The 24,508-nt window shown below is 51.9% G+C and overlaps 11 protein-coding genes across 11 annotated transcripts; 5 read left to right on the top strand and 6 right to left on the bottom strand.

Moving 5' to 3' along the window:
* Positions 1–933: 933 nt before the first annotated feature.
* On the top strand, positions 934–2,279 carry BP01DRAFT_364913 (uncharacterized protein; the record flags this gene model as incomplete). Its single annotated transcript, XM_025576339.1, has 2 exons — positions 934–1,364; positions 1,424–2,279. 2 exons carry the CDS (start codon positions 934–936, stop codon positions 2,277–2,279), a joined length of 1,287 nt encoding a protein of 428 aa, XP_025432121.1.
* A 466-nt stretch (positions 2,280–2,745) lies between these two features.
* On the top strand, positions 2,746–4,753 carry BP01DRAFT_23840 (CBS domain protein). Its single transcript, XM_025571252.1, has 5 exons — positions 2,746–3,225; positions 3,299–3,768; positions 3,819–3,936; positions 3,993–4,171; positions 4,231–4,753. Exons 1-5 carry the CDS (start codon positions 2,845–2,847, stop codon positions 4,661–4,663), a joined length of 1,581 nt encoding a protein of 526 aa, XP_025432120.1. The 5' UTR covers positions 2,746–2,844; the 3' UTR covers positions 4,664–4,753.
* On the bottom strand, positions 4,723–5,440 carry BP01DRAFT_23863 (uncharacterized protein). Its single transcript, XM_025571254.1, has one exon. The coding sequence runs from the start codon at positions 5,260–5,262 to the stop codon at positions 4,843–4,845; it is 420 nt and encodes a 139-aa protein (XP_025432119.1). The 5' UTR covers positions 5,263–5,440; the 3' UTR covers positions 4,723–4,842.
* A 1,795-nt stretch (positions 5,441–7,235) lies between these two features.
* BP01DRAFT_23825 (uncharacterized protein) lies at positions 7,236–8,841 on the bottom strand. Its single transcript, XM_025571249.1, has 2 exons — positions 8,656–8,841; positions 7,236–8,608 (listed from the first exon to the last, which is right to left on the bottom strand). The coding sequence occupies exons 1-2, from the start codon at positions 8,721–8,723 to the stop codon at positions 7,375–7,377; spliced, it is 1,302 nt and encodes a 433-aa protein (XP_025432118.1). The 5' UTR covers positions 8,724–8,841; the 3' UTR covers positions 7,236–7,374.
* A 1,169-nt stretch (positions 8,842–10,010) lies between these two features.
* On the top strand, positions 10,011–10,753 carry BP01DRAFT_23509 (uncharacterized protein). Its single transcript, XM_025571229.1, has one exon. The coding sequence runs from the start codon at positions 10,112–10,114 to the stop codon at positions 10,562–10,564; it is 453 nt and encodes a 150-aa protein (XP_025432117.1). The 5' UTR covers positions 10,011–10,111; the 3' UTR covers positions 10,565–10,753.
* On the bottom strand, positions 10,456–13,153 carry BP01DRAFT_355777 (VHS domain protein). Its single transcript, XM_025574780.1, has 5 exons — positions 12,573–13,153; positions 12,251–12,523; positions 11,791–12,172; positions 11,188–11,735; positions 10,456–11,131 (listed from the first exon to the last, which is right to left on the bottom strand). The coding sequence occupies exons 1-5, from the start codon at positions 12,651–12,653 to the stop codon at positions 10,931–10,933; spliced, it is 1,485 nt and encodes a 494-aa protein (XP_025432116.1). The 5' UTR covers positions 12,654–13,153; the 3' UTR covers positions 10,456–10,930.
* Positions 13,154–13,313: 160 nt separating this feature from the next.
* On the top strand, positions 13,314–15,210 carry BP01DRAFT_338487 (ribosome biogenesis TSR3 family protein). The gene is made up of 3 exons (XM_025573326.1): positions 13,314–14,076; positions 14,175–14,311; positions 14,401–15,210. Exons 1-3 carry the CDS (start codon positions 13,808–13,810, stop codon positions 15,138–15,140), a joined length of 1,146 nt encoding a protein of 381 aa, XP_025432115.1. The 5' UTR covers positions 13,314–13,807; the 3' UTR covers positions 15,141–15,210.
* A 297-nt stretch (positions 15,211–15,507) lies between these two features.
* BP01DRAFT_294111 (caspase family protein) lies at positions 15,508–16,907 on the bottom strand (the record flags this gene model as incomplete). Its single annotated transcript, XM_025571755.1, has 3 exons — positions 15,508–16,148; positions 16,201–16,546; positions 16,632–16,907. 3 exons carry the CDS (start codon positions 16,905–16,907, stop codon positions 15,508–15,510), a joined length of 1,263 nt encoding a protein of 420 aa, XP_025432114.1.
* A 952-nt stretch (positions 16,908–17,859) lies between these two features.
* BP01DRAFT_355772 (chaperonin-containing T-complex subunit CCT7) lies at positions 17,860–20,241 on the bottom strand. Its single transcript, XM_025574779.1, has 6 exons — positions 20,082–20,241; positions 19,839–20,005; positions 19,384–19,720; positions 18,953–19,325; positions 18,226–18,887; positions 17,860–18,152 (listed from the first exon to the last, which is right to left on the bottom strand). The coding sequence occupies exons 1-6, from the start codon at positions 20,125–20,127 to the stop codon at positions 18,043–18,045; spliced, it is 1,695 nt and encodes a 564-aa protein (XP_025432113.1). The 5' UTR covers positions 20,128–20,241; the 3' UTR covers positions 17,860–18,042.
* An 827-nt stretch (positions 20,242–21,068) lies between these two features.
* On the top strand, positions 21,069–23,254 carry BP01DRAFT_23521 (lanthionine synthetase C family protein). Its single transcript, XM_025571231.1, has 4 exons — positions 21,069–21,581; positions 21,668–22,211; positions 22,264–22,277; positions 22,345–23,254. Exons 1-4 carry the CDS (start codon positions 21,386–21,388, stop codon positions 23,139–23,141), a joined length of 1,551 nt encoding a protein of 516 aa, XP_025432112.1. The 5' UTR covers positions 21,069–21,385; the 3' UTR covers positions 23,142–23,254.
* Positions 23,182–24,420, bottom strand: BP01DRAFT_355771 (uncharacterized protein). The gene has a single exon (XM_025574778.1). It carries the CDS (start codon positions 24,163–24,165, stop codon positions 23,368–23,370), a length of 798 nt encoding a protein of 265 aa, XP_025432111.1. The 5' UTR covers positions 24,166–24,420; the 3' UTR covers positions 23,182–23,367.
* Positions 24,421–24,508: the final 88 nt, after the last annotated feature.

Below are 24,508 nucleotides of genomic sequence, written 5' to 3'. Positions count from 1 at the left end.
GCGGCTGACCGCTGGCGATCTTTCCTTACAGACCAACAGATTTGCCATTTGGCCTCGTCAGATGCAGGGAATGTGCAGGAACCGGAGAAGAGGTGATGGCTGGTCACTGGGCCTGCAAGGGATGCAGCCGGTTGGAAATTCGGTCACTTCCTGGCAAGAATAGATTTGGTAAGGCAACATAAGCGCTTCATTTTGTCAGCCTGAGTTGTTGGCAAGACTGCCCACCGTGTATTCCTGCATGATGCATATGCGTCAACATCGCCTTCCATGACTGCTCGTTGCCTTGTGAATTGTTACTGCAGTCATAGTACGGATTACGGATAAGCGAGATGCCGTCTCCGGCTGAAACATGAAGAGGCAGTGCTATTGCATGTGCTAGTGCATGTGCTAGTGCATATAGCCTGCCTGTTGAAAAACAGTGTCTCGTCTGATTGTATGTAGAGAGGGAGAAAAGCAAGTATCATCGAAGTGTAGTCCGTGGAGAGGCAACAGTAGATGTGGTTAGTAAGTTACTAGGACGGAGTACGGAGGACAACATTTCGCGGTGGAGGAAGGACGCGGCGCGGTTCGGGTCAGTGGGGTTGCCTAGTTGGGTAGTTAATCATATTTGGTGACTGGCGGACGCGGGGGTGAGATTCCTCTCTGGGCCACGGCTTGATTGAGTGAGTACTTCGTTGCATTTTGATGAATTATACGTAGCATACGCAGCCTATTCCATACCTATCCTCCTTATCTATCTTTGTCTCTTCCTCTTAGCAGCAGAAAGGTCAAACCCGTTACTGTTGTGATAAATCTGCAATACATCAACAGATAAGTAGTACACAGTCACGTGCTCGTCTATCGCCGCGTCTCCAGATCAGAGACATCTCGGTCCACAATGTTATATGACCAGAGCAGACTTTGAAGCAGAGCTCCTAATTATCAGTCGTCACTATGACATGCCCATCACACGATCCGAGTCCTGGACGCATTTATACCCGAAAGATAATCGCGATTGAGCCTTCACATCCTCCCCGAACTAAAAAGAGAAGTCGATGGGACAAATTCTTCGAGAGTATCCCAGAACCACTCCTAGATCGAGAAAGACCCCATGAGGTGGTTGATCGGAATAGTGGTCAAGTCTACTTACAGTCCTTCGAGAAGCCCTCCCGGGCCTTGTCAAAGGGTGCATCGTGGGTCCATGAGACACCATTTCTGCCTGAAGGATGGAAAGGGTGGGAGGAGGCCAATGCGCGCGGGGCACCTTCATTGAGACATGCAGCAATGCGGCAAGCTCTGTCGGATCAGAGGGACCTTCGACCCGAGCTATTTGTCTCTATTCCATGGCGGATTGCAAAGTCCCTGTGGGATTGCCTTGGCAAGTGGTAAGCGGTGCCAATGCTCTCAAACCAACTATGACAGCCTAACTTCTTCGCGTTCAAAGTAAAAAACAAACTAGCCATGCCTGGAAAGTATTCGCAACGGCATATCCAGAGGAGTTCCGCCAACTGGCTCCGCACCGTGTGATGAAAGTCGAGAATCCCCTCATGGCCATGCAAGATTATTTAGGTCTGGTCAGAAGCGAATCGCTGAGTTGGAAAGCGACGTTGACTCTTGCTGCCACACATGCTAGAGTCCCGGATCTCGTGGGCTTGGCCAATATCCCAAATCTCGTTGCGCTCGAGATTGCCACGCCATTGCAGTTTGAAGGCGTTCAGGAAGAAAGCGAGGCACCGATGGTCAATCTTAATGATCGAATTGTGCGGTCATGGGCTGAGCTGGCACAGACCTCTAAGGGGCTCGCGAACTTGCGAGTCTTGATGTTGCAACATCAATCCGAGATCTCCTCTGCTGCACTGCGTTATCTTCATGACTTACCGGCACTGCAATTCCTTGTGCTGAATGGCTGTCGTGTAATTCCTGTTGGCGCAACGGTTGGTCTTGAGCTGGAGGGCTGGGCTGTTGTAGACATAGGCGAGGTGCCTAAGTCTTTGCATGCCATCTACACGAAGACCCTGGAGATTGATGGTGCAGAACAATCATCCCTCCCTGCTGAAGCTCCTATGTTCTCTCTGCAAGTGGGACAAAAGACACTTAAAGTCTTACGCGCGACCTCAAAACAGATCCATCAGGCTGTTGGCTATGATCCCATTTGTCTTCGTCGTATTAAGGGATATACCGACCGGCCGGTCAAGAGACTCAAAGCCGCTCCACCTCAATCATCTGCGGGGCCCAAACGGGCCGTGATGAAAGAGCGGAAATTGAAAGATCTTGGAGGTATGCTGCAGGACTTTCTATAGTCGAAGTGGAGACATTGGTGGATGATGTCACCCGCAAGAGGCAGATGCATGTACTGGTAGGGCTGCTACAGCGTGCGGGTGGCTGGTGATTGCGCGAATGTTCTTCACACTACGCCTGGTTTGAGGGCTAGGATGCATCACAGTATGCATATCACCGCATTTATGACAATTGATATGATGATGAGGTGCTGTACAAGTGGAATCAAATGATGCCTCAGGCCTCAAAAACATTCGATGACGCCGGTATGACCAGCCGAGGGACGCTGATTGGCTCCCATCCACCTCCCCTCCCCGCGCTACGTGACGCCAGTTGTTCCCCCGCCTTCGGTTGTGATTGTGACTCGATCGAATATGATTGAACTCCATCTTCTCCGGTTGTCAAGGGTGCACGCGTCTTGGCCTAACTTTCGCCCGTAGAAGTTGTTTTCCAGATTCAAGTCTCTTTGAGTTACATCTTTCGGTGCCTCCAGCAGGGCTATCTTACCCTACCCGCCTTAATCCGCAAGTTGGGCATCATCTGCCTTCAGCTCCATTCAGTTTACCCCCTCTTAGTCCACTTTCCACCATGACAGACCACCCTGTTGACGCGAGTGCGGAGAATGATTCTAGTAGTTCGAATATCACATCGCCCCGCTCTAGTACAGATTCGCGGATCACCTCCCTGGGCAACCGATCCCTTCGACTTTCATCTCACGCATCCGGTCACCAGCACCGCCAAAGCATGAGCGAAAGTCTTCGTGGAACTCCTGGATCGCCGAGGGCTCGGCGACAACCGTCTCTCACCCAGTCCGCCATCCAGAGTCTCATTGATAACCCTCCCGCGCCATGTAACGTCAATTCGGCATTTGCCGGTCGCGACTGGCGCGAGATTCGGATTGGGGAGCTCGTCACTCCAACCGACTTGAAATTCGTGGAGCTGGATACCGGAATCGAAGAAGCGACGAATGTAAGCTAGCCAAGATGTACTCCTCTGGTGGCTAATTTCTCGAAAATTGAAGACCAAAGACTGACAAGAGTAGATCCTGATCAATACCGCAGCTCCCGTACTCTTGATTCGAGAAACCCCTGATCAGAAGTCTGCCGTCGGCACTTTCGACTATTCCGACCTCAACGCATACCTCCTGTTGGCGGCAGGGCTGACGCAGCCCGATGAAGCGCTAATAGCGTCGTATGAGGAATTGGCGCGCAAGGCGAAACAGGGAATAAAGATACCGCTTAAGGATGTCAAGGATTTGGGCAGGAAAGAGCCGCTGACCACGCTGCCTGCATCAGCCAGCGTGATGACGGCCGTGCAGACTTTTGGCGGAGGCGTGCATCGCGTTGTGGTTGTTGATGAACAAAAGGACAAGGAAGTAGTGGGTATTTTCAGTCAGTACCGGCTGGTCAAGTTTCTCTGGGAGAACGGACGCAGCTTCCCAGTGATTGACCAGCTCTACCCCCAGTCCTTGCACGAGCTGGGAATTGGTTCGCGAGAGGTCATCTCAATCAAGTATGTGCCCTGGCCAGATGTGGTGAATGCGCACTGATGTTCATTTGCAGTGGTGACCGGCCGCTCTGCGAAGCCCTGCAGATCATGAATGATGAAGGGGTTTCCTCGATTGCCGTAGTGGACAACCATTTCAATGTCGTGGGGAACATCTCGACAACGGATGTCAAGGTATATATTCGTGTGTCCTTGACTGGAGAGAGAACAAATGTCGCTGACATGCGTAGCTTCTGACCCGTTCGTCCTCACTCCCGTTACTGCGCAACACCTGCACGCATTTCATCTCCGTGATCCTATCTACTCGCGGTCTGGAGGAGGGCAAGGATTCATTCCCCGTGTTTCACGTTAATCCGACTTCGACCCTAGCACATACCGTGGCTAAGGTGGTCGCAACCAAGTCTCACCGGTAAGTTCCGACGAGCGTCTACACCACACAGTGTCCCAGCCCGACTGATGAGATTACAGCCTCTGGGTAACGGATCCCCTCTCGCCCGCCTCGTCCGGACCCCCTACCCCGTCTCATTCCTCCGTGCACATTCCTCTTCCGTCAACTACGCAATCTCCGCCGCAGACCCCCGCTATCGGCGGGAATCCGAGCCTGCAGGCCCCAAATTTCAGCTCCGCGCACTTGCCGAGCCCGCCCCAGAGTTTCCTTGGCACGGCAACCATGGCGCCATCAATTCCTGCGTCGGCTTTGCCTGGGGCGCGACTCTCGGGCCGACTAGTGGGGGTGGTGAGTCTGACAGACATCCTGAATCTGCAGGCGCGGGCGAGCGGACTGAGTCCCGCAGACCCCGCGGAGAGTCGGAGCCGACGTCGCCGAAGCAGCAGTTCTAGTGTAAGCGTGCGACGGAGCGGGGAGATCGGCCGGGAGTTGTTCAGTGGGAGGATTGTATAGGCGGGGGGTAACCTAGGGATTTTAAGATGCAAGATACAGGTGCAATGCACACGGGGCCTGGACTCCTCATGCGCATTCGAGTCACTCAGCTCCTACAGGACCACTTAGCTCAACCGTCTCCTAGTACCGATTAATGCATGAACGGCCAGTTACATATTCGGATTCTCATAGTCCAGAGATTACTGTAAGTGAACAGCGCAAGTAATGCAAGTGGCCGATAAGACTACGGTGAAATTCCATGCCTCCGAGGTTGTCCCATGTGATTCCCGAACCACCACCACGCTATACATGTAAACACAAACATCCAGCTGGCTAGCTGATGGATCCAGACTCTGCTTCGGAAACCCCGTAAACCCCCTCCCCGACGAATACCACCGCCTGGAACCGGGGAGGGAGGGAAAAACCAGAGAAAGACAAAGGGAGACAGAGAGACACAGAGAGAGAGTGTGTGTGAAGTAGTAGTAGTAAGAAACAGACAAGAGAAGATGATGATGAGGGGGAGGCAAGCGAACCCGACCTCCTCCCAAAGAATTCCATTCCCCGAAAATTCTCCACCACCACCACCACCACCACCACCACTCATCCCCTAAAGCCTTCATCCTCGGGTGGAGAGATAATTACCGAGTAAGGGACATTTGGCGTGGTTGGACAAAACAATTCAGTCCACGCTGGTCCTGTCTGTCTGGCAGCCAATCGCCAAGGAAGTCTGTTTTTAGCAAGCAAGCAAGCAAGCGAGGGAGCCCACGGAGGCGGTTTTGTTCTTTTTTTTTTTTTTTTTTTTTTTTTTTTTTTTTTTTTTTTTTTTTTTTTTTTTTTTTTTTTTTTTTTTTTTTTCATTTTCTCGATCTTTGGAACTTTGGGAAATGGTTATAGAGTTTCTGGGCTATCCGTGGGACCAGATCCTTAGATAGGTTTTGGACTGAGGGTTTTGGCCTCCTCTCTGTGGGATGTACTTTTTCTTTGGGGAACTCTTGGAAGGGGGTTGTGTGCTAAGTGAAACACTGGGGGTTTCTTAGTATTCCTTTTGTTTATACAGTCTTGTTTATACAGTCAGTAAATTGCCGGTTCGTGGCGATAGGTCCATTGAGGGAGAGGCCGGGGGGTGGGGGGGTGGAGGAGAACTCGAGGGAATGCTCGGGGAGAGCTGAGGGACTCATGGAGAGGAGGGTCTAGTTCAGTCAAGTATACGAGGTGGGTGGTATGATCAGGATCGGTGTATCAACTTAGTTGCAATCGAGCAGTGCGTACTAATGGCGTTGCTCGGGGATTTCCGTCTCTCAGGAGATGAGGCGACTGTGTGCAGGTGGTCTAGACTGAAGCGGAAGATACTTCCCCAGCCTTAGGACTTCACAGAGTACATCCGAACATATATCCAGTGCTGATCCAACCGTAGAACCCACTGGGTAACTACTGTTGCTAATCGATCACTAATTAATTCTTATCCGAATACACATGAACCAATGTTCGGACTTAGTACAAGTACAATCAGACAAAATTCCAAATCCCTGTCCCAGACTTTGTTTTCCAAACTTCTCGCTGCAGTGATCCATACTTTCGACCTTATCAGAATTCCTCGCAACTCCTGCTCCCATTCGCATTCGTGCATTACTAGATTTGAACTAGAATTACTGTACCGCATCTCCACCGGTGCAGCACAGACCAGAACCTTGAAATTGATTGCCGATCCATCCTTGAGGCTCCACTGTAGGAAAGGGTCTGTGAGTACGGAGTTAGCTCTCAGAAGCTGCAGGCTTGTGGGCTCGGGGTCTGGATTTCACTCTGATAAAGTTGAGTACTCGTACAGACTTGATTGATGGCATGATTGATTGGCGCTGTCTCCCCACACAAGTTCTCCCTCATGCCCGTACGCAGCGGAGCTAGTTTTTTGACGGGCTTCCCCACAGTGCGACACCGCCAACGGGGGACACTAGATTCTACAACGGCATACGCCATGCAAGTCCCCCAGCCGTGACAGCAGCAAATAAGCACTCTATCACTGACGCACCGTTAGATCTCGCATAACTGCAGGTAAGGAAGGAAAGCTTAGCTGGGGGGCATTTCTCTCCTTGCATGTAACTTGTATAGTATCTATGCACGGCCGGAACAGTATGCATGCAATCTCACAAACACACACACGCACACCCCCCCCCCCCCCCCACAGTAGTACTATCATTGTTGGATTTACTATATCCCCACCTCTCCCTCTGGATTGAGGATGAAAATCTTTTAATCCCGCAATATGCCCACCATGACATACCTTCGATGTCGCATAAGGAGGAATTCACTCTGGCCGGTGTATCTCCCAGTGCTGATCTGCCGCAGATCGCCGTTTGCGGCCAAGGCTGGATGTAACGCTGCGGGTGCCTGCCCTCTCCACCAAGAATTCTCTCTTTGCTTGTTCTCTCCACCATTATTGGTTTCTGTCGTACTGTAGAATATGGAGATGTGAACCAATAGCCCACCCAAAAAGCGAAATATAGTCAGGCATCATTTCTCATTATTTTGGTATTGTAGTAATAGTGATAATAGTTAGTTGACGTAGTAGTAAGTCAACGACATCTTCGGGTATTGCTGTACCTCCTTTCCCCCCCTCCTCACCCTACGCTTTCCGCCCAATTCCTCCTCAACCAGTTCAGATGATACAGACAAAGACTGAAAAAACATTTAGTATGTAGAGAGAAACAAAAAAGGGGAGATACAAGAGACACATGTCAGGCACTGACGGGATATTCTTCCAATGTGAAGAATTCGTCAAAGCCCATGTCTGTCTCCGGTAGCTGGCTTCCACTGCCCAAGCCGAACGCGAAGCGGCTGAATTCATCATACTCAGGGTCCAAATGGTCGGCTTGGTAGGTCACCTCCATACCCCCCTCATCCTTACCCAAATCCAGTCCCCACACCCCACTAGGGTTTTGCCCTGTGGAATGAGGGGAGTGCGGCGTGCTTGGCGTAGGACATAGGTCTGGGGTTGGGATAATGGGCTCGGCTGAAGAACCCATGTCCTGCCCACTACCGCGTGGAGAGCTCATCTGTGACAATGTAGTAGTGGCGGGCAGGCCATTTGTCAATACCGTTTGGCCTGGCTCTGATCGGACCCGGTTGTGTTGGATCACGTTCACGGGGCGGCTCATTGCCGGGGTTGAAGGGGTCACTGTAGCAGCCGTGGTGGTTCCTCCCACGGCAGGGGTACCCATCAGGGGAGAGGCGGCGATCGCGTGAACTGGGATGACTGGTGCTGACGCCATACGGTCTCTAAATTGCCGCACCGGCATAGCGGCCATCTCGTCCAGAGAAATTGCAGGTTGCGGCGGTTGAGGAGAGATGTAGCCTGCAGTCCAGGGGGACCGAAACGGCTGCTGCGGGCCGAGGGGTTGCTGCTGGGGGGCGGGCGACCAGGTGGGTCCGCCCGCCTGGGCAAGGTAGGATGGTACTTGGCCCGCCGATGCAGAAACAACGTTGGGATACGACGGCGACTGGACAGTCCCGTCCAAGGTGGGAGAAAGCACGTAGCTGCTAGGATTCGCCGACAGCGGACTGGTCATTGGGCCAGGCTGCACCCTGCAGTCCTCCGCGATCGAGGACCGTAGCCCAGACAAATCAAGGCTCATTTTGCGAATGCCGTTGATCGAAGCCCGTGGGTTCAGATGCGCACTGGCAGCTCGCCGCTGATGCAGACCACCGCCAGGACGAGCACCATGCCAGGCGGCCATCAAATTCCGGTTAAATTCGGCATGTAGTTGTATGGACTGAGCATGCAGCATTCGGTTGATCTTCTCCTGGTAGCGGTCGTCCACCTCTTCATACATCGCCTCTCGCTCCACGATATCTCGACTGATGAGGAGGGCTTTGCCGGTGCGTTGCTTGTGCAGACTGGAGGCCCGGTTGGCTGACTCTACTCGGGCGTCGAGGCTTCGATCTTTGCGTCTTGAAGCTGCAATGAACGCCCTGAAACCCATCAGCATCATACAACTCTAGCGGTCGATGGCACTCACCGTTCCTGGTTTTCCTCTTTAGTGCGAGGATTTGGAGCGACATCGAGATCGATGCCAGGGGACCCCATCGTGACGAAGTCCTCGAGTGTCCAAGTTTTGAAAAGAGAAGGTTGCGTGAGTGCTGTGAAGCTGAGATGGTCGGGAAGACTGCGAATAGAGAAAGGCTGTAGAAACAAAAGCTGTGATAGAGAGTAGAAAGAAGAAACGATAGACGGGATGATGGACCTCGCCTAGAGCAGCACCAGAAATAAAAAATAGAGAGAAGATAATAGAGATAGCAGCCAGCAGAGAAATTAAATAGATGGATGCCAAGGAGGGGCATCCTACGCTGTAAAATGGGACAACGGAGTGGTTCAGGCCGAGAACCTACAGTATTTTGCTACCGGAGATGCAAGCTGAAGCTGACAGGCGAGACGGACGCCCGAATCCAGACAAATTCAGCCAAGGCTGGGACAGTCCCGGGGAGGGTGGGCGAGTTCTCTTCAGAGTCTTTTAGAACCATGGAACATCCCACTGCTAGAGTTCTTTGCGGAGCTGGGTCTGAGCATCTGGCGCTATCCATGGGAAGACTGGAAGTCATTCCCAGTCGATGATCGAAAGGCAAGCCAACTGGGCAGTACAATCACTAGCTGAAGGCTGGAATCATTCTTCTACAGCCACGGTTGCGAGAGGTTGATCGTAGAAGATAGTAGAGCATGAGAGAGTGGAGTGAGGAGGAGTAGGAGGATGAGGAGGAGGAGGTAGGATGGGAGGACGGGAGGGGAATTCAGACAAAGGACAGTGCTGAGTCGACAGACGTGCTCGTAAATCCCTGAGGCTGTCAAAGTCAATTCTCTTCCTGTGTCTATGGAAATTAATCATCTACAGTACTCTGTAGACGAGGCAGAACAAGCAACAAGAAGAACAAGATAAGCTGCCACTTGCTGCGTGTTTCATACATACTCTGTAAGGTACTGTCAATCGCCAGTCCACCTTGATCGCCAATCCTGCCCAGAACGGCAAGAGCATTCGGAGTTAGGCGGGGAATAAGCTTAGTAACCTAGATCAAAGCGGTGTTGCCCCACTGTCAGCTTGCGGGGATCTTGCATGCTTTAGTGGTATAGTGGTAATGAGCCGGTATGGCACTACTGTAGGTACAATACAGTATGTATGTACTGATCGCCCAGTACCGCCCTGTTATTACTCGATCAGGGAATTGCCCTGATAGCCGCTTTCATCGCTTGAGACGGTCTGAGGAAGTCAACCCGAAGGATACTCTTAGTATAGAGTACCTATGGATATAACTAAGGTAGGTATGTATACCTTCGTACTTCGCATCTCCCCCCCCCCCATTTCCTTGTGACACGTAGAGGGATCCTGTGACCCCCTCCCTCCCCCTGATCGGTATTTGTTGCCCCCTCTCTGAGATCGGAGAAAACGAGGATCTGGCAGATCGCAGCTATCGACTCGATGGCACATGTACAAGTACAACTGGTACTTCGTCTCGTGTCAGAATCCCCGAGGGAGCCCGGGGATTACCTTGGGATGCGAAACAAGATGTCCTGGTCTGTGCCACCGCCACCTTTCCCACTCCACCGGCTGTCAACCCACCCAGCAGTCCGTCAACCCGAACTCTCCTTTCATACGGGTCCCTTCAATTCGATACTCGCTTTTCCTCCCCTCTCTCCCTTCGCTTCACCTCGGCTTATACCTACACACCTTGGGATCCCTAAGTTATCCTCTTAACTTCAACGACCAATCCTGGTTCCAGCTCATCCTCCCCCCTTCCCCCCCTTCCCCCCCTTCCCCTTCGTGGGCTCAGCAGCCACTCAGTCGAGCGCCCTGGTACGGGCTCTCGGCAACGACCCAATCCATTCTGGGGAACAATGGCTGTCTCAGGGGTCCCTATTCTAGCCTCATCCCTGAATAACCTTCAGTGGCTGTTCAGGGTCACTCCCAAAACCGGTCCGGAGAGGGGGGCGGGGGCTGTCCATGTCAGATAACAAGAGAACATTGGCAGGAAAGGAGGGGAAGTTCCTGCTCCCCAAGAGAAAGTGACCATATTGCGCTCACTGCTTCGAAACTGGCTCAGGTATACATGGATACGGAAAATTATGCAGGCTAGTCGGAAATTCTCTCACAAACAATAGCAAAACCGCAAAAAGTCACCAGAGATTCAAATATCAAGCACTCCACCATGCCTGGAACGGGTTCAAATCATATATTCAGAGGGTTTCCCTTCCTTGTATCCCCTCCCCTGATCCTCATGTCAGCGGCAATCCGGCCTATCATCTCCTTAGGCAATTCCTAATGATGGAACCATGCCCTGTTCTTCTTTGCGCTGGTTGCCCACCCGGTACGAGACACGGAATCGCATCTTAATCGCGTTTCCCTTGCCCATCGGAACCTTATCCACCAACATCTCCTGTTGCACTCCGTTCGCCTGGGAGGGTGCGATGTCTCGTCCGGATTGCGGCCGCAATTGCAATGTGTATGCCTGTCAGATCCATTCAGCACTTCGTCGTTGTAATTCAAGCGGCGGCGGATAATTACCTTTTCCACAGCCACTTGAAAGTGTAGTTCGTTCAAAGGCTGGTTAGTACTGTTGGAAAACAGGGCTACCACATGAATCTGCTGTGTCTGTTGGGGATGCCGGCGCGCCATGAATTCAATCCGGAGCATCGAGTTCAGCACCTGCACACGGTTCATGCTGGGCAGCGTGTTGCTTTCCGGCAGGGACGATGCGAAATTCCATTCGTCCTCCTCCGTCGGCTTGGTCTGGCTGATTGCTAGTGGCGCGGGTTCGCTCCCCATTAGATCCAATAATGACCCTGCACCCGGTTGAGAGCCCGAGTGCTTACCGGAGGACAGTGGGCTGGGCTGACGCGAGCCGGCAGAAACCAAAGAAGCGAACGGATCAAGAGCAGGGGGAGGAGTTGCTGCAGCAGGCGAAGAGACGATGCTTTGAGGCCGCACACCCGGCGCCGGCGTCGATGACTGCGAGGATGGCTGGGATGTGTTCCTTGAGGCAAAGATGTCATAATTAGGCCTGAAGCCAGCAGACACCTGAGTGATCGGTGGCGTCGCGGACGCCGCAGGGGCTGTGAAACCACGTATTAGTACGCATCCACGTCAAACGAGGAGTAAGCGACCTACCAGGCCCCAACGAGATTCCACCCCGAGCCGGAGCAGGCTCATCTATTGACAATCCCAACAAGTCATTCTCCAGTGAGCTACCTCCCGCAGACGCTGCGGCTCCGTTACCATTAGAATTGGGTGCGGGTTCGGGATCGAAGTCGATAAGGGAAAGCTCGTTGTTAGCGTTCTTCGATACACCCGTTGTCGTGCCCAGAGTGCCCTTGGGAATCTGAGAGGCCGCCTCCCAGTCACCTTTCTTGACCAACTTATATCGCTCGATAGTACGGTGTATGCTGTCATTGATCTCCAACAATTTCTGCACGGCCTCTGGATCATCCGACTCTTCCTCACACATCTTCTGGATCTTAGGGTGGGCGCTTTGAAGCGCACTCGCCAGTTCCTATGTGTTTTTGATCAGCGGACCTGTGCCGGGCTCAAGAGAGAGAGAGAGAGAGAGAGAGAGAGAGAGATGATTTACCTCGAACACATCTCCCTCGGCGACCCGATCACCGGGCTGGTGACTCTGCAGCATTTCTTCCAGAATTTTTGCCTTTTGCTGCACTTTGGCGACCTCCTCCGCCGCCTTGGCCCGGTAATCCGTCTTGTGCCGATTATCATAACCAGCCATTACCTTCATCAACCGATTGGCTTCTTGCAAGTCGGCAGGGGTACCTCTGCGAATCAGCTCCTGCAACTTGGCGGATTGAGCTTCGCGCTCCTCCTCTTCCATTTCCTCGGCCGAGCGAAGGTTCTATGACGGGTCAGCGGAGCGGAGCGTCGAAGAAAGAGGAGAAATTTACATCACTAGGATTTAAGACCGCAGCATCCTCATGGCGAATCTCCGGGAAAACGTAGCCCTTGTAAAGTAGCAAGCGGTGCATGTCCCGAATATGGCCAAGATCCTCCTTATACCTCGACGTCTGACAAATAGTTTGTCGCCATTCCTCAATGGATTCGAGGATACGGTGCTGCACGCGGGATGGCCGTAAGGCCGGGCGCTCAGGAAAGCGACGGACCAGCTCATTAAGGAATTCCTTGGTGCTGATCTGGAGGTGAAAGGGATATCCGCAGTTCTTCACGCATATGTCGAGCAACTAGTCGAAATGTCTCGTCAGTCTTATGATCAGCGCCAGGCGATCCGATGGCAGTTTTGAGGGCACCTACTGCCAATGCCAGTAGCGCCACGTTTTGATTCCGCGAGTTGATCAGGTGAACGATCTCGATGGCCGCTTCTCGAGGTCTAAGACAGACGGGAAGTTAGATCCGGTGGCGCTCCCTGCAGGAGAGGATGCGCGACGCCAGGCCGGAGACTCACGCATTGCCTTTTTTAGAGTTGATGAGATCGGCCACTTCGAGGTTCAGGGCGAGGTTCGGTTCATAGTGGGAGAGATCACAGGCATTTCCTGCAGCGACAAAGCATGAAAAATGAGCAATTCGTCATCTTCCATGGGGGTTTCATGAAAAGAAAGCTGTAATGGTGGTGGTGGAAATCTGAGGAGGGAACAGAAGACACATACGGATAGCCCTTTGCAGCGGTGTTAAGCCCGGGTCAGCGTAGGCACCAAAGCGGTCCCTAGCTGCCATACGTGCTGAAGCGGCCTCCACGGTGGATGAATTGAAGGAGACCAGAGGGGGAGAAAAGAAAGATATTATAAGCAGTAGAGGGGAGTGTAGGTTAAGTAGATACCGCGCGCGGGGGTTGAGTCCGGAGTCGGAGAAGATTAAGGTAGCAAAAAGCCGTGGGAGGAAGAAAGGTGATGATGATGATGGAATGGGGGAAGCGGACAGGGAAGAATGAGGGGAACTTCCGTCCCGGCGGTCGGGACTTGAACGATATGCCACAACCACCAACTCAGCCCGACATTCTCTTATTGCCTGCATTTTCTTAACTTCTACAACCCCCACTTACACCCCATCATCTCTTACACTATACGCGCAACGCAACATTCTTGCCAAAAGCTGTATATCAATACAATACATTCACCATACTACTTAGGCTCTTCTTGAGCTCTTTCTCACAACCCAAGACATAGCCATGGTCCGCCACAAGAAGGACAACTTCTCCCGCGGCGGCAAGAAATTCTCCTCCGCCCCGCGCTCTCGTCCCCCTCCCCGCGGCGGCGGCCCCGGTGGTGATGGCGACGACGACACCGAGAACGGCAATTATTCGCGACCTCCTTTCAAGGCCGCCTGCTGGGACATGGGTCACTGCGATCCGAAGCGCTGCTCCGGCAAACGTTTGATGAATTTCGGTCTCATGCGCGAGTTGGCAATCGGCCAGCGCTTTCCCGGTGTCGTAATCTCGTATGTTATCCAATTTCTTTCTGCCTACCATCCTCCCACCCCCAGACCAATATGATTTTTCTTCTTCACTAACATACGGGCCTCTCTCCACACCATAGTCCCAATGCCAAGAAGGTCGTCTCCCCCGCCGATAAGGACCTATTGGAACAATTCGGCGCCGCGGTGGTAGAATGCTCTTGGGTGCGTGTAAAGGAGGTCCCCTGGTCGAGAATCGGTGGCAAGTGTGAACGTCTGCGTACGTCCCCCTTCTCTCTTCCTCTCTCTCATATTCACCCTTATTCCCGGCCAACACTAACTCTGCTCTTCGATCGCTGTGATCAATAGTCCCCTACCTTATCGCCGCCAACACCGTCAATTACGGCAAACCGTGGCGTCTAAATTGCGTCGAAGCCCTGGCGGCCTGTTTCTGCATCTGCGGCCACGAGGACTGGGCTCGTGAAGTTCTTAAGCACTTCCGCTACGGCGAAGCCTTCCTAGAGATCAACGCGAAGCTCTTCAAGCGCTACGCCGCCTGTGCCGACGAGGAGGAGATGAAGCGCGCCGAAGAGGACTGGCTTGCCAAGATTGAGAGGGAATACGAAGAGAGCAGGGCTACGGGTGCGGACGACATGTGGACCGTCGGAAACACGAACCGTAGAGCTGAGAGTGATTCCGACGAGGATGATGATGAGGACAAAGAGGGTGAAGAGGAGGAGGAGGAGGTTGATAAGGACCCGTTCGCCATCTCGGACGATTCAGAGGAGGAGGAGCATATGGCTGCAATCAGAGCGAAGATCTTGAACTCCAAGGCCTTCCAGAATCCGGAGGTTGAGGAGAAGACGAAGGTCGAGAGGGTCGCGAGATCCGAGGAAGAGACGAATTCCCATTTAAAGGAGGATTCAGATGCTGAGTCGGGGTCAGCCGAAGGCGGCAGTGATGATGATGAGGATGCTTTTGATAACATCATCAATGCTACACCCGTCACCGATCGGACTGGTATTATCGCGGCTCAGAAGAAGAAGCAGAGAGAGACGGTTAGTGCCTCATTCTCGAGAACAGTGGTCGATGCGCCTAAAAGATGGTAGCGGCGGTCCTTTCTGGGGCACTCTTGCACACAGACAAAAGTAACGAGATACCATGGAAATATAATGAATCAATCATGAATTTTATACAAGTATCATTATTTGGCGTATTCTGGACCATTGCAGGACGGGTATGCCTTAGAACAAGTGATCATTCTGACCATTAAAAAAACAAACAGTGGCCGCCGAAGCCAGGGGGGGCAGCGAGTATAGCATGGCACAAAGAATTGCATGACAGCCCATGATAGAATTAAGTATGAAAGGCACAAATATTTCTCATCCCATCGCTCGGCCCACAGATTCAACAAACTCCTATTTACATAACATACCGCAAATTCACATCTATTATCCGTCAGAACCGCTTCCTACATTATATCGGGACAACAGGACACTGCTTACCCAGGGGATGACTGCTGCTCAACTGCGGCTTCTGTGAGTACTTGGTAGCTAGTTCGTCGCGGATGCTGTTCAATAGTTGCACGTAGCTCTGCTGCGGGTTTTTGCGGAGCGCATTGATAAATGCCCAGGACATGGCACCCGTAGCCTGTCCGGCAATCTGTGCGTCCTGGCTGGTCTGGTCATCTTTGCTGCCAGACCACATGATCACATCTGCCGGGCTCGTCTTGGTCTGCTTGGTACGCTCGTATGCCTCGTCTCCCTTGGTTGCCTTCTTCAAAAAGCCAACGGCCGTTGACATCATACTGCTCATATCACCCCGCGCGTATGCCGACACGACGCCCAACAAACCCTGGCCTGCCTCCTTGGCCAAGTTGGGCTCTTTGAGAATACCCTGGGTCGAATAGATATAAGGTAGGTCCAGGGCAGATCCGGAGTGACACGAATCGAAGATGGCTGTCAGCCGAACTCCTGGTTGAAGTGGTTTGACCATGATCCGATGCATCTCATCATCGACAATATGTCCTGCTTGGCGGAAGTCGACTGGGTAGATCACCTCATCGTATCCGTCATCCTCGTCACCGTCTAGATCAGGCGTCTGACCGCCGTGCCCTGCTGCTGTTAGACTAACCCACAAAAGCAATGGAGTCTTAATATCAGCGCTTACCAGAGTAGTGGAAGAACAACGAGTCATTAGGCTGCGCATCCTTCACCAACCAATGCATAGCCCGGAGAATGTTGGCCTTGGTGGGTTGGCTCATAGGATTTTGCTGATCATCCGTCAACAGAACCATGTCCTCGCGAGCATAGCCAAAGTTCTGGTTGAGGTATGTTGACATATTCTTGACATCGTTGATACAACCCCGCAGCTGACCCTTCTGATTGAAATAGTTGATTCCGATCAACAAGGCCTTCCTCTTACCGGTACAGCGAGAGTACTGGAAGCTGTAGCCTTGCGGCGCACCATGACCGAAAGACACCGGCTCACTTGGGGGAGGAGGAGGTCCGTTGCCCTGACTACCTTGATTGTAGGGGTTCGAATAGGCTGAGAGATGTCAGCTGTGTCCAATTTGCGCCTTGGTGTAGTTAACGGCTTACCTTGCTGGCCACCATATTGGGGTGCGCCATAACCACCCTAGACGCTAACGTTAAACCTCCGTCGCACGAGCAACGCAGACGTGGGCGCTCATGACATACATTATAACCACCCTGAGGGGGTTGCGATCCCTGATACTGTTGGGGCGATGGCTGACCGTAGGGATAGGAATTGCTAGGAGGTGGTTGTTGTTGTTGTTGGCGGTAGGCCTGACCAGGATATCCACCTCCGCCGCCGCCATAGGACGCTTGGTGATGATGGTGGTGGTGAGGATTCATTTGTCTGCGAGATTGATCAGCGCAAGGCACAAGGCACGCCTTGGACTATATACCCAAGAGGGAGCGCCGAATCCAAGGATGCAAGAGCGACCAAGACTCACTGCTGGTACTGTGGTGGGGGGGTGCCGTAGCTCTGAGGGGGGTAGGGATACTGCTGCGGTGGCTGCTGCGGGGGATACCCGGGCGGGCCCGAATATGGAGGATAGTAGGACATCTTTTGTAGTCGAGAGAGAAGGAGACAAAGAGGAGGAAGGGTCACGAAAGCAAGCAGGCAGAGAAGCCAAGACGCGACGATCAAGGGGGTAAAGAAAGACAGAGGACAAAGCTAAGAGGAAGTAGGGAGAGGGGGGGAAGAGGGGGAGGAAAGAGAAAGCGATGGAGGAAGAAAAGAAGGTCAGTCAGTCAGATGGTGAGCGGAGCGAGAAAAGGCGCAGTCAGTCAGTCTGTGAATCAGTCAGTCACTGGAGAAAAGGCGGCAGTGGAGCCCGACGCGTCGATTGGTGCTTCCTCGGCTGGATTTACTTCTTCAATGACTTCAGGTTCAAGTTGGACTAAACAATAGGTAATAGTACCACTCAATGATGGGTATAGTAATGGCACAAGCAGATGCGGGTTGCGCAGACGAACCATGAGGTAAGTTTTCTCTTCCTGCATAACTTATCGGTCTCCCCGATCCCAGCTAAATTGCGCCGATGCAAATAATCAATCATCCATCCTGCCAGCGTCAGCATTCCAAATGCGCCCCTCCTATCACCGGTCGGATCCGGCCCGTTCGCATTGCTGCCCATCGCTGTGGCTGTCAGCCATGATTGAATGGATCGGTTCCAGCTATATACTAGTCAATACTAAAACACTTTTCTGAGAGTACGCCGTGGGCTTCTAATAGGACATTATTACGTGTCATCAGTCAGATTGTCGATCTCGATCTTCCCAATGTGTATAATGACCTACTCTACAAACTACACTTCAACAATAAGACAAAAGAAAATATGATATTATCCTCAACCAATGATCAGCGCTCAAGCGCTTATCCAGACTATTGATTGTTTTTATATTCAACCCATTCCATCACGGACTGGTCCAATCCACCCAGCTCTCACGATTCGGTTTATCCACTCATTCGTTCGCCTGTGATTTACCGTCCACGGCGAGGCATGCCACGTCCGCGACCACCCAGAGCGCGCTGGGCAGCACCCGGCGGCAATCCACGCGCCGGTGCCTGAGGTTGGGCCGACTCTTCGTTCTCTGTTTAAGAAAAAAAGAGAGGTTCTTGCGTCAGTTTCAATCCATATCCAATCGGGGAAACGGGGTCTCTTACTAATAGTTTCGTCCACGCTCAGAATCAAGCAAGCCGCCTCGACAGCCGCCTGGATGGCATTCACCTTGACCAGACTGGGCTCCCACACGAAGGCGACCATGTTGTCCCGAACCCCTTCATTGTCAAAGTCCACACCCGCCCAGACATTACCCTTGCGGTGCTCCACCCGCAAGCGGTTCAGGATATCCGTCGCGTCGAAGCCAGCATTGTCACATAGCTGGCGGGGAATAACCTCCAAGGCCTTAGCAAAAGCCTTGACCACTGCCTGCTGCTTGTGGGGCACGTTGCGGTCTGCGAAGCCGTGCATGAAGCTCGACAGCTCCATCTCGGTGGCACCACCACCAGCAACAATGGTTGTATGACGGAGGGCACGCTTGACAATCATAATGGCATCGTGTAGACTGCGCTCAACTTCCGCAATGAACTGCTCCGCTCCACCACGCAGCACGAGAGTGCAAGTCTTGGCGGCAGGGCATTCGGAGAAAAGGTTGTAGCGTTCACCGCCGATTTGACGTTCTTCGAAGACACCACAGGTACCCAAGTGACGTTCTTGAATGTCACTGCAAGTTGATTGCGTCGCAGCACCAGTAGCCTGGCAGACCCGGTCCATATCATCAGCAGCAACACGACCAGCACAGAAGATATCACGATCAGCGAAATACCTGCGCACAGTGAAGCGATAATTAGTACGCAGACCCACGGCACGGAAGTAGAAAGTAAAACATACTGCGTAGCCAGGTCACCGATAGGCAATTTGCTGAGAACAACCTTGGCGCCGGTCTTGTAGATGGCCTCAAGCTTGTTGTAAATGATCTGCCATTCGGCATCGACAATAGCCTGGTACTCTGACACCTGTTCCACCCGCACTTCGGCATTGTCCTTCTCGCTCTTCAACTCCAACTCAACGTTCAGACAGACAATCTTGGGATCTTTGAAGTACTTGGGCTGTTGCTCGAAACCGGCGTAGGAGAATGTCTTCTTGAACGCAACACCATTGACGAAGAGCGAATCCTGCAAGCCACCACCAGTAACTCTTTTGATGCCGATCAACTTCTCGTTGAGGTCATCCTGGTCGAGCGACAGCACGGCATCCACCACCACTGAGACAACTCTTTTAGTTTCCGGTTAAGATCTTATTCAGTGAAAAGGCCAGCTTACTCTTGGTAAAGAAGTCTGAGTTGCGCTTGATAAGCTTGCTGTTCATCGCCGTGGCAGCCAGACGTCTTAGGGTTTCCACTTTCTTCTCCTCACTTCCGGCGGCCTCAATCATGTCAATAGCGATTTCCTTGATCTTGTTCACAGCCATGGAGCTAGCTCTCCGCAGACCCTTGACAATGGTTTGTGAACTGACTCCCTGCTCGACGAGTTCCCGAACTTCCTTCAAGATTTCACCTGCCAGGACAACGACCGATGTCGTTCCATCTCCGACTTCAGCATCTTGAGACCGAGCGATGTCCGTGAGAATGCGAGCGGCGGGGTGCACAATGTCGAGGAGCTAGTTGAAGGGTAATGTCATCAGCATTTCACGGTGGACATAGAAGAAACCTTGTTTGACAAGATGTCGAAGAGGAAAAGAGCCATGTAGAGTCATCTGGTAAGCTGGGCCGACGCACCTTCATGACAGTGGCTCCATCGTTTGTAATGGTCTGCTTGCCATTGCCGTCCACCAGCAACAAGTCTCCTCCGTAAGGGCCGAGGGTGCTCTTGATCGTAGACTGAACAGCAACGCAGGCATTAATGTTCGAAATGATTTGACCCTTTCCCTGCGAGGTATCCGTGCCTGTTCGGAGTCAGTTAGCAACATCCCGCGATGATACACACAGAAACAGCATTTCGATGCGGGCGAGGTGACGGACCCTCTTTGAGCACGATAATCGTGGGAGTCTGGCCAGCGAAGGCCATGATGGTGGATTAGGGTGGAGGGGAAACCGAGGGCAAAGCGAGGGAAGTGTAGAGACTGAGCGTGTGATGGGAAACGTTGGCCCTGATTAATCGCAGCTTTCTCGGAGGGGTCTCAATAATGCCTCTCTGCCGACCAAAATTTCCCCGAGCTCCCAGTGTTGAAGGCGGTGACCAATCATGCCGCGCCCCGCAGCCCTCCTTTTCATCAGCTGGGCGGGAGTTACTTACGTCTACAATAACTAAATCAAGTCAACCAATGTAGAATGAAGCTCATCTGGCGAGACGTCTTATATCCATCTTCGTTCTAGCTCAGGTCAATCTGAAGATGAACATATAATTCGCCGCTTTAGTAGCAGCAGACTGGTAAGAAATAATACCGTGCATCCTGCGGGGAATGGAATTCTGTTCAAAATTCTCCTGCAGACCCTCGCTTTGAAAATCTATCAACCGCGCAGGTTGTACGAGACATTCTGAGAGATTGATCTTCCCAGAGACATAGATCCATTTCAAAAACAGGCAAATCCGAGACCTCGTTATCGCATAGCCGATACTTTGCGGGTAGCAGTCCTGGTAGCATTTTCTATGCTGCCAGTGTGTACTTTGTTTGCAGTCTGCAAGAAACATCACTCATGATTTGATCAGCACGTGGCTGAGCAAAAAGCTCTCCCCAAGTGTCTAGAGGCTTCGACAAGGGAAGACTTTACCATGAGACCGCGTGGCATGGCGCCTGCGTTCAGACTGACGCCAGAACGTGAATTGACCGACAAGACTGATTGAATTTGAATCGAAGACGAAGACGAAGACATCTCGACCAGCGCAAGAATCCATTGACTAGAATTTATGGTATGAAGAGGGCCTGGACATGAGGGGTTTCCCTCCTGTAGCCGTTAAGGGAACAGTTCTTAAAATGCTCAGTTGTCTGTACACATCAGCAAACCGCTCTGCGAAGCATGTCACCGCTATGCGCAAAACCAGACACTGCTCAGTCGAGACTCTGTATGATAGGTTTGCTTGAATCTTTACTTCTGTTCTCATTGCAGGGTCGAGATCCTATGCGTCGAAGAATGCGCGGCAACGAAGTGATGTCACGCGGCCGTATGTTTTCCACGCCGAGACTTGAGCTACTTCCACATGGACTACTCCTCCTCCATGCACAGAGTGTTTCTTCTTCATTCTTGGCTTTCTTCCTCTTTCACATATTTCCTGATCGTGTTGTGACATATCCTAAGATACATATGTTGCCTGGTGAATCGTCGTGATGGCGACTGCAAATGCCCCACAGTTTTACGCCAACCAATTGAGCCCTGTCGAGATTAGCCAAAGTTCTCTCAAAGATACCTTGAAGCAGCTTCAGACGGCTGTCAGAAAAGCGACTTTGCTCTTACACGAGAGCTGTCCCCGGCTAGAAGCTTTGGAGGAATCCCAAAATACTGGTTTCTATGCTGGAATCCCAGGTATAGCTTAGTTGCATGTCTAGACAAATTGACGCCTTCGAACAAACTTATCAACTTTGGATCATAAGTCGCTGATATTGACTCAGGAGTCATTCTAGCTTTTTTACGTCTAGACCATCAAGCCAAGTTTCTTGGGTCCAGCGATCTAAATTTTTATCAGCTTGCCATTGAGCGAATTCCAACAGAAGGTCCGGACGTACCAATCTTGCATGACAGAACATCTCCATTCGGCTCTTCCAGCGCCTTGGCGGGCCCAATACTGCGCATCTCTGCCTCAAAGGATCCGAAAACGACTGTTTCCAGTGAGGATATAGAATGCATTAGAAGGGTGGTGCACGTCGCGCTAGAGAATGACCGCCTGGTACGGCATGGTGCCTCGCTGATGGGGTCCGACGAAATGCTATTTGGCCGAGCTGGGTTGTTGTGGGCTCTTCTTAACCTCCGCATGCGTAATTATGAGGACGAGACTGCTCGATCCTTGAATCCGATTTTTAGGGAAATACCACGGCTAGTCGACGCTATCATTGTGGGTGGGATTGACGGTAGAAAAGACTTTACCACTAAACATGGAGAGCAGGATGCCTTGCAGTTGATGTGGCATTGGAAGACAGACCGTTACAGTCTTGGAGCGTGAGTATCACTATCATTCATAGAAGTGCACCGGAATTGACCACAATACTAGAGTTCATGGCATAGGCACGTATAAGCTCAGCTACCAATAATCGTTGTTGGTGTCCAATTATTGACCATACTCTTTTGTTAGCTGGTATACTCTCTAGTATTCTTGCCTGCAAAGCAGAGGAGCTCAACAACGGTGCAGAGCGCAATCATTTACCACTAATCGCTGGAACGATCACAGGTCTCTGCAAATTATGTATTGCTAACTATGGTCACCTGCCTACCAGTCTCCCTCTGCATGGCTCTTCGCATCGCTCTAGCTCATTAGTTCAAGTCTGTCATGGCAGCCCCGGATTCCTAAATCTCATGGCCTGTGCTAGGAGAAATCGACCCCTGGTCACCGCTTTTTGGCAGCCAGAGTGGGACAAGGCCATTTATGCGGCAAGTGAGCGAGTCTGGGAGGAAGGAATACTGTCTAAGGGCGGTGGCATATGTCATGGAATTGCCGGCAATGCATGGTCGTTATTGCTCCTCGATGACAGTTTTGAGGAAGATATCATGGCAACGGCCAGGCAAAAGCACGCCTCTCGCACGGAAAGTCTGGACTTGGCTCCAGGGCCAAGCGGGCCGCAAGGCGAGTATATCCTTGCGAGAGCACTCGCGTTACTGCTGAAGGCACGAGATACGCCTCCATACAATGATACCGACGAAGACTCGTCCTGCATGTACCGCATGCCAGATCGCCCGTATTCCCTCGCAGAGGGACTTGCTGGTACTGTCTGCGCGTGGGCAAATGCCTGCGTTGTCATTCATTCGAAACTACAAAGCATGCACGTACAGCAAGGCCAATTCCACAGTGGGGATGTAACCCTAAAGGAATACGAATCACTGAAGCTCGCAATTCCAATCCTTGCATCCCACCGACCTACTGGTCTACTTTGATTGTTTCAGGCCAAACTGGCCGCCAAATTTGCTGGTGGATGACAGTGTATATTAGCTCCATCAACGCTATAATGCTCCAGATAGTTAAGAATGAAATGCAAAGTGTCAGATCACTTCTTGAGAACACCCAGAACGCCATGCTTATGCTCAAAACTCAAGCGTCAGTCAAGTTATTTTGACCTCAAAATCAGGCATCGTAAAGTCATGAATTCCACCTCAATATGCTCTAAAAGAGCGTGAAGCCGGAGCGATACATAGGTGGTTGGCCCGGTAATTGGAACTTATAATCAACACGCTTCGGCACGAATTGACCCTGCGGCGCCTCAACCGCAACTCTCCATCGCCGCCAGCAATTTGCGACCTGGTGGTGTTTATCGCCGCAGAAAGAACACGGCGTCGGCCGAGTACGGGGCTGCCTCGACGGCGCTTGAGCTTGCTGGCGGTCGTGTGACTTGTCCGCTTCTTCACGCTGCATTTGCTGGATCACGTAGTCATTGATCTCTTCTTGACTCGGCCTTTTGTTATGACCTCGTATACTCCGGTTGCGGTTGTGCATCTTTTCATCATGGGTCATTCGTCGGACAATAAAGGCGTTTATGTCATCTTGGGTAAGAGTATCAGGGCCTATCGAAGTCCTCTGTGGGAAAGCAAAATCCCTCTCTGAGATTGCGTCTCTTTGTCTTCTTCTCCCTGGTAATTGCCGCAGGCTCTCCTGCTTCCTGGCCAGATCTGCCAGCTCTTGGAATGACATTCGATCCCCAGGGTTGGAGGCATTCACGCGGCTATCTCGCAGCATTGTCGTCGCCCAGCTACTCCATCTAGGACACTCCTTGAGCTTGGTAAGGAACAAGAGGTTGATATGTGAGTCCGGTATGTGGAAGCCATCGTCGATAAGGGTGAGGCCTTCCCGAAGGGCTTCAATGAGGGCAATAAAGTCTGCTACCATGTCGGATTTGTCTGGGTCAAGGTCAAAGAACTCCCCGATATGGTGCATCATCCGGGTATTTCGCTGCCATGAGTCCATTCTTGGCCAGTGATTCGGAGGAAGGAAAAGGAGGTAGCCGAAAAGAATAAAGCTAGAAAGGCAAAGCTACTATGCAACGGTCCCCGAGGGGGCTTTTTGTGGTGAATTCAATGGATGATGGAGTGTTTTTTTGCGGCCGGAGCGGGGGATGACGTCAGACGGGTTCCTGCTCGTCAGGTTGCCCGATTCGGTAAGGAGTCAGTTTATTGTATGGACTTAATAATCCATACCGAGAAGCTTCATCTTCATTTCCTCTTCTCCTCTGACAGCATGTCTGCCTCGCTCATTGACCACAAGGCGATCCTCACGGATTTAAAATCAGGAGGGTCTTCCTGCGCCCCAC

Source organism: Aspergillus saccharolyticus (genome assembly GCF_003184585.1).
Source record: "Aspergillus saccharolyticus JOP 1030-1 unplaced genomic scaffold BP01scaffold_11, whole genome shotgun sequence".
NCBI lineage: Eukaryota > Fungi > Ascomycota > Eurotiomycetes > Eurotiales > Aspergillaceae > Aspergillus > Aspergillus saccharolyticus.
Note: the sequence above shows the minus strand (reverse complement) of the source record. Positions and strands in the feature narration are given on the sequence as shown.